The following is a 7,404-nucleotide window of genomic DNA, read 5'->3' as shown; positions in this document are numbered from 1 at the left end:
TGTACATTCATAGCGACAAAAAAGCGAATTTCCACAAAGTTACTTCCGCTCCCCACAGCAATGAAATATCTCAAACTTATGAGTAACGCATACAAAGTCAAACTTTATTTCTTTTTCCCACTAAATTGCCATGAGGTCCCTTGACTGTGATCCTGTATATCAATTCCATGTTGTCGCAAGCAATTACGCAGTTCGTCACATATACGAAATAGTTCTTTGTTCTTAGCAGCTACCGCAAGTTCGCGAATTGATCGCCTAGACTGCAGCAAATCCTCCACTAAACCATCTAAATCGAATTCTGACGCCGTACTTATCGCCTGCGGGTTTGAGTCCTTCACAAAATCAAAGCCGAGAATGCCTAAATGTTGTTGCACAGCATTATCCACTGCGGCTATTGCGTCCATGCAGCTGCCTACAGTCAATCTATACTCAACTTCTCCACCGTCTGCTGCGTTAATGTGCCGATTCACCGTACTTGCTTGATCTAGCAGTACAGTAATGCTGCTCGCCGTATCAAAATCATCTTTATAGCAGGCATCTATTTTCTGAAGCGCACGCTGCAAACCGCCCACCAACTCACTTGCCTCCACTAGAGCGCTCTGCTTTTTCCCACTCAGGTATGCAAGGCAGTCCGCTCTGAAGGTTCTAAAACGTTTCAATGTGTTTCTTGATGTCTGCATTAATTCCTCGCTGTACTGCATTTCATTTCGATAATTCGAGAGCGCGCATGCCATGCGGAACTCATCAGCCGTATAGTGTTGCAACATTTTGCCAACTGAGATAGTGTTTTTTAATGATTTTGACATCTTTTCCTTTTGTCCCTTAACATGCAATTGCCCAGTGTGCAACCAATAATTTACCCATTGCTGAGTGTTATGGTATGCACAACTTTGTGCCTCCTCGTTTTCATGATGTGGAAAGCGCAAATCCAGGCCCCCAGCATGAAAGTCTATATGTTTTCCAAAAATCATGCTAGCCAACGTGCTGCATTCGATATGCCACCCAGGGCGTCCTGCGCCCCAGGGCGTAGTCCACGACGGTTCTTTCTCGTTTTTTTGCGCTTTCCACAGCGAAAAATCTGCCGCGCTCATTTTACCATCCTTAACCGTTGTCTGCCCGGCTGTGTCCAATAAATTTACTTTTTGTAACTTGCCATAGTTTGCGCACTTGTTTACATCAAAATAAATGCTACCACCGCTACCTTCATAAGCCTGTCCTTGTTCTACAATACGTCGAATAAAGTCGACAATGTACGGCATCTGCTCAGTGACGCGTAGTTTTATATTTGGTTCATGTACATTGAGTAGCCGTAAATCCGACCAGAACTCACTTTCGTAGAAGCGCGACAATTCGCGCCAACTCTTCCTACTTTCAACACTTTTCTGTATTATTTTATCATCAATATCGGTAACGTTCATAGCAGTAACAAGGTTCATATTGAAATGCTCGCGCAATATGCGTTGTATGATGTCCAATTTAACGTAACAGCTTGCATGTCCCAAATGCATGGAATCGTAAACGGTGGGACCACATGTATACCAAGTAGCGTATGTATTATTGGACAGTATCAACGGTACTTTATGGCGAGCTGTACAATTATATATGCGTATACCAACATCTTTGCCAATTGTAGGCTGTTGCCACTGATGTTGGCTGGCGAAGCGTTGAGTGGCTAGGGGCCAATATTTGTTGGGCTTGAGAAAACTATAAACGATAAAATTAGATAAAGTCTGGAACGAAAGTGTACACTCACCAACTGCGAGACATCCTGTTGGTATTTTATTTATTCCATTTGTTCAAGGAGCCGGTTTATTTTCCTTGTTTGCTTCAATTGCTGCTCGCGCTATCGCAATCAGCTGATCCCTCCCACAAACCCAAAGGTTGCCAGCAGACGGAAATGTGTATTAGTGATTTCTCCCAAAATACCCAAATTATTTACAGAAGAGCCAATTTTATGGGCAATTAGTTTTCAGTTAAATAAATGTTCCAAAGAGTTAAACTAGAATTAAAAATTTTTTAAATTGTATTATATTTAAATTAAATTACTTTTAAATAAACGCTTGATACACATGAAAACTAACCTAAAAAATCCACCATCTCTATGGCATCTTCAAATGTAGGCATCAGCTGTTTTATTACGAATGCAGCGTTATTGCGGAATTGGTGTAATTTTGGCATCTTTAATTCGCTTTGAGCAAAGTTTTTCTTTAATTAATCATCCTAAATAGCATTCCTGGTAGTATTTTATTTAAAACCACCAATAAAATGATGCGCTACGAGGGAGATGAGAAGTTGGCTGATACCTCAGCATGTGCGGGCGTCAGAGCGGATCTCAAGATGTGCTTGCTGGAAAGCGACTGCTGTCGTATTGTGGGTTCGAATGAAACGCAACCATTACATTTGAAGAAAATTTAGGAGAGTTTTTGTATGTTTCCAGGATAAGAAGACGCCGCGTGAGTGCCTTAAGGGCAACAATGTTCCAGAGGAATGCCAGATTCTGAGAAACACATTCTTTGAGTGTAAGCGCTCTTTGGTAAGTCGAGGACAACTATGTATATTCTCTATTATATACTGACCGAATTTCTACTCTTTTCCAGCTTGACAATCGACAAAGGTTTCGCGGACGCAAAGGTTATTAGTTGGTATATTTAAATTACATAAATAAGGTTACTCACGTCAGCGCTATTGTAATGTTATTGTGTTCATAATTCAAATAAAATATGTTGTTTACATACTAACTTAAAATTTAAATACATGAATTACATTAAATGCTAAAAAGAAGTCTTACACGAAATTTAGTTCCGTCTGCGTCGTACACGCGATATACGCCAAGCATTGGGCTCTTCATATTTATTGTACAGTGGTTCGAGTCGTTGATTCTTCTTGAATTTACTCAATTTCGTTGGATCCGAGAAGCGGAAGAATGATGGTGCGAATTCAACCAACCATTTCGGATCTATGGTGGTCACTTCACGCATATACTCCTTGGTAGTCTGTACAAGTTCATGATAAACCACCCACTCGGGTTGACGATTGAAAAGCGCACTGGATGGATGTATATAGACCACTTGTGAGTCTACGAGTGTACGATAACCTTCTTGCGGATCCTTTTTAGCGGCATTTCGGAAGAAACCTGAGCAGATGGCTTTTTGTATGCGTACAGAATTTTTTCCAGCCGAGACAACATCCAATTTATGCCGATCCATAATGCCCAGCAACTGCTTGCGAACATCCTGTGAACGCTTAAGAGTGCGAATTTGTACGAAGTTCTCATAACACCAGGCATTCGAAAATTTATTGTTCTTCCAACTGTTGTAGACGGCAAGTAGCGTTAGATGGTCACCTTCGGGCTGATTAAATTTAGCTTTCTTCTGGTCCGCCAAAGCTTGTTTATCCTTTGGCCGATAAAAGACGTTCTGTACGCTCAACATGGATACAATTGTGAGCACTTCATCAGAGCATTGTAAAGCCACAGACATAATCAACATTTTCGAGAGATTTGGTTCCAGCGGAAATTCGGCCATACGCCGTCCCAAGCGTGTTAATAAGCCTTCGTCATCCAACGCGGATAACGAGTGCAAGTTTTCCAAAGCCATTACCAAGGATTCAACAGGTGGCGCGTCCATGAAATCGAAGTGCAGCAGGTCATTTATACCCATTGTCTTTAACTGCAACACTGTCATTGCCAAGTTCGTACGCTGTATCTCTGGCACTGGCGTGGGTAGCATCTCGTCACGATACGCACGCTCCGTATATAACCGATAGCATTTGCCAGGCCCGGTGCGGCCAGCACGTCCGGCACGCTGCTTGGCCGCGGCTTGCGAAATTGGTGTTACCACCAGTGAATCCATGCCCGTTTTTGAATTGTAAACTTTCTGCTTGACGAAACCCGGATCAACGACATAAAATATGCCATCGATTGTTAGCGAAGTCTCTGCAATATTGGTGGCTATAACAACTTTACGGCTACCCGCTGGCGCTGGATCGAAGATGCGAGTCTGCATTTCGGATGGCAGCGCCGAATACACCGGCAGTATAATCAGTTCAGGTACATCAGGACCTAAGCTTTTCATGCGCTCGTAGAGTATCTCGCAGGCGGTGTCAATCTCTTCCTGACCCGTGAGGAAAAGTAGTATGTCACCTGGCGGTTCACGCAAATGTATTTGCATAACAGTAATTAGCGAAGCATCTAAATAGTCTGTCTCTGGCTCTTTGGTGTACAACACTTCGACCGGGAAGGTACGACCTGGTATGGTGAAAATTGGCGCTTCAAAAAAGTACTGCGAGAATTTTACCGCATCTAGTGTGGCTGAAGTGACGATCAACTTCAACTCTGGTCGCTTTTGTACGGCGCCCTTTAAAAGACCAAAGAGTACATCTGTGTGTATAGTACGTTCATGCGCCTCGTCCAACATAATAACGGAATAAGACTTTAAATCAGACTCCATCAAACACTCGCGTAGCAACATACCTGAAGAGGAAGTATTAGATAAATTTTGACATAATTCTGTACGTAACATACCATCTGTCATGTATTTGATAACTGTCTCGGGACTGGTGCAGTCCTCAAAACGAATGGTGTAGCCCACTTCTTGGCCCAGTCGACAACCGAACTCTTCTGCCACACGCTTAGCTACCGACATGGCAGCTACACGACGTGGTTGCGTACAACCGATCTTGCCTCGTGCAGTAAAACCACTTTCAGCCAAATACTGGGTGATTTGTGTCGTCTTGCCGGAGCCCGTCTCACCGATAACAATTAAAATTTGATTGTCTGAGACGGCTTTAATGAGATCGTCGCGTAGCTTGTAAATGGGTAGCGATTGACGTTGCTCCAACAGCGACATGTCGGTCTTTTTGCCAAACGATGACTTCTTGCCGCCGATGACATGTTTTTTCCACTCGGGTACTTCAATCGTTGCACCAGAGCCGATGCCGCGTGTACTCGTCATAGCACGCGAGTCATCCTCGTCGGGCAGGGGATCGATCCAATTGCGGCTCATGTTGGTTGGCGCGACCGCATCTTGTTCGCGCTGTAGCATTTTCTGTTCTCGTCTCTCCTTCGATAAAGCTGACTGCATCATGGCAGCTTGCGCCAGCGAACCATCTGGATTCTTAACAATGCGCACGGGGGACAGGTCGTGCAGTGCGCGGCCATGCCCAGAAAGGAATGGCGGTTCTTCTTCCACTATTTCTATTTCAATATCGGCTTCGTCGTCTTCGTCTTTTTGTATCAGGCCCGTTTCTTCATCAAAATCAGGCATTTCGCTGCGATCGATGACTCCGGAGCTGATCATTTGCTTTATTTCCCAACGCTCGGGGCTGGATATGCGCGTGACACGCTTACGAGAGTCACTCTCATCGTTGTCCATGCTGCCGCCCTGTGTAATAATATTAGTGATGAGTGGATGATCACAAATATTTTTACACAAATAACTTACCTGCAAATTTAGCAACGAAGTACCACTATACGGCCGATCGGGATTGCGATCCCGCAGATCGTCATCCGGCGCTACATGCGATAGCGGATTCAGGTCGCGCCCAGTGGCCTGATCAACCTCCTTCATTGAAAGTGACACTTTCTGTCCCGCAATAGACATCACTTTCACCTTTACATTCGCATTACGTTGCACCACTTCTGTTACGTCGGTGACACGCCCTTCAGAGCGCAACTGCGAAATATGCACCAGTCCTTCCCAACGCTTGCGCAACCCAAAAAGCTGCACGAAACAGCCAAAAGGCACAATATTTGCCACTTTACCCGAGTAGATTTTTCCCGGCTCCGGGTCATCTGGTAGCTGAGCTGGTGGTGGCATTTTCTCATTGCGACCATGGCGCTCTGTGGAATTTGAACGTGAGCGCTTGCGGCCACTCCGTTCGTGGCGATCACGGGAACGCGATCTTCTCCGACCGCTACGATTGCTTCGCTCACGCGACCGCGAACGCCGGTGGTGATCGCGCGACCGTGAACGTGAACGGCGTCTACTGGTGCTATTAGTGCTATGACAATGAGAACGTGAGCGCGATCTCGAACGAAGCCTACGTCCATTGCGATCGCGTTCTCTGTCACGCTCGTGCCCTCGATCACGATCTTTTGATTTGGTACGCGAACGCCGCCGCCTGTCATTTCGTCGTCTCTCTGCCGGTGAATCTGAACGGGAACGACGTCTGTCACGGCTTCTTTCGCGTCTGCTACTACGTTCATGGCGCGAGCTGCGCTCCCTTGAGCGTGAACGTGAATGTCGGTCAAGCTTTTTCTTTTTTTCTGATTTAATCTTTACATCTTCGTACTTCTTTTGAGCAGTTGGCGCAAGAGCTTCTAATTTTTCCATAGTGTAATCAATGTCGCTCTTTTTAGGTTTTTCATCCTTTTTTATTTGTTTGCTGGGTGCCAACGCTTCCAATTCGGCCATGACGTCATCGACATCCTCATCCTCTGATTTGTCTCCTTTCTTTCGCTGATCTGGCGCCAATGCTGCCAACTCTGCCATTGTGTCGTCCACACTTTTAGACTTTTTGCGCTTGCTAGGTGCAAGGGCTTCCAGCTCATCCATAACGTTATCAATTTCATCACGTTTCTTTGACTTGGTTTCTTTTCGAAGCTCGTTTTCCTGCTCACTTTCAGAATCACTTGAAGAAGTCTCACTGGCACTTTCACCACCGCTGCTATAACTTTTGCTAAATTTATCATTTGGCAAAGCTAAACCTGGGAACATTCGTGTCAACTGATCCGCCTTGGCATTTTTTACACTACTAACGCCTTCTAATGCCTCATCTCCTCGGCCAGGTTTCATCAAATTAATAATACGCTGTAGATTGGTAACGAAGGAATCTGGAAATTCAGCTCCATTATCATGCAAGGCCTTACGAAATCCATCAAATGTTGGATTTTTATCTTCCAAATCGATTATGAATTCCGCTAGGTCTTTGTCGTTCAGACCCAAGTGATTTTCTAATTCGGTGCAAATTTTTGACACCAATGATAAGTATTCGAGACGCCGCAACTCCTCCATTTCGTGTGGGATCGATTTTTAATAAAATGTTCACTTAATTTCCATAGAAATATACCTTGAATTCACTGCAACGCGAAAAAATTTGCAAGAATGCTGAAAAATGCTTGTAAACGTAAACCACATACGCTGGTGACAATCAGCTGATTTATGATTTATGTTAGGTTTGTTCGTCGAAAATCCAGCAAGAATTATCCAACACTCAAAATATCAGAGAGTAAGAAAAAATTCTCTCAAATTCTCTCTCATGTTGAGAAACTTGCAAATTTCTGCACGAACGCAAATTTGCAGGAATTTGCAAGTTTCGCTGCCAGCTGGCGTCCACGGTTGCATTTCAAACATAAAATTTTTTTATAGAATTTTTAAAATTCTTTCGGATGGCCAAAACAGGATA

The 7,404-nt window shown here is 44.2% G+C and overlaps 3 protein-coding genes across 4 annotated transcripts; 1 reads left to right on the top strand and 2 right to left on the bottom strand.

Annotated features, from left to right (window-relative positions):
• Positions 1-76: 76 nt before the first annotated feature.
• Positions 77-1,859, bottom strand: LOC118744206 (probable cysteine--tRNA ligase, mitochondrial). The gene is made up of 2 exons (XM_036477053.1): positions 1,754-1,859; positions 77-1,704 (listed from the first exon to the last, which is right to left on the bottom strand). Exons 1-2 carry the CDS (start codon positions 1,765-1,767, stop codon positions 105-107), a joined length of 1,614 nt encoding a protein of 537 aa, XP_036332946.1. The 5' UTR covers positions 1,768-1,859; the 3' UTR covers positions 77-104.
• Positions 1,860-2,118: 259 nt separating this feature from the next.
• On the top strand, positions 2,119-2,751 carry LOC118744208 (cytochrome c oxidase assembly factor 5). 2 transcript variants are annotated; one of them, XM_036477056.1, is made up of 3 exons: positions 2,119-2,374; positions 2,438-2,533; positions 2,598-2,751. In XM_036477056.1, the coding sequence occupies exons 1-3, from the start codon at positions 2,285-2,287 to the stop codon at positions 2,637-2,639; spliced, it is 228 nt and encodes a 75-aa protein (XP_036332949.1). In that variant the 5' UTR covers positions 2,119-2,284; the 3' UTR covers positions 2,640-2,751. The 2 variants fall into 2 exon arrangements, with proteins under 2 accessions (XP_036332949.1, XP_036332948.1); XM_036477055.1 differs by having other exon boundaries at positions 2,134-2,370.
• Positions 2,714-7,139, bottom strand: LOC118744204 (ATP-dependent RNA helicase DHX8). Its single transcript, XM_036477050.1, has 3 exons — positions 5,442-7,139; positions 4,523-5,381; positions 2,714-4,471 (listed from the first exon to the last, which is right to left on the bottom strand). Exons 1-3 carry the CDS (start codon positions 7,011-7,013, stop codon positions 2,796-2,798), a joined length of 4,107 nt encoding a protein of 1,368 aa, XP_036332943.1. The 5' UTR covers positions 7,014-7,139; the 3' UTR covers positions 2,714-2,795.
• Positions 7,140-7,404: the final 265 nt, after the last annotated feature.

This window comes from Rhagoletis pomonella, unplaced genomic scaffold (assembly GCF_013731165.1).
Source record: "Rhagoletis pomonella isolate Grant_MI unplaced genomic scaffold, Rhpom_1.0 Rhpom_scaffold_00008, whole genome shotgun sequence".
Lineage (NCBI taxonomy): Eukaryota > Metazoa > Arthropoda > Insecta > Diptera > Tephritidae > Rhagoletis > Rhagoletis pomonella.
This window is presented reverse-complemented; position numbering and strand designations above follow the sequence as displayed.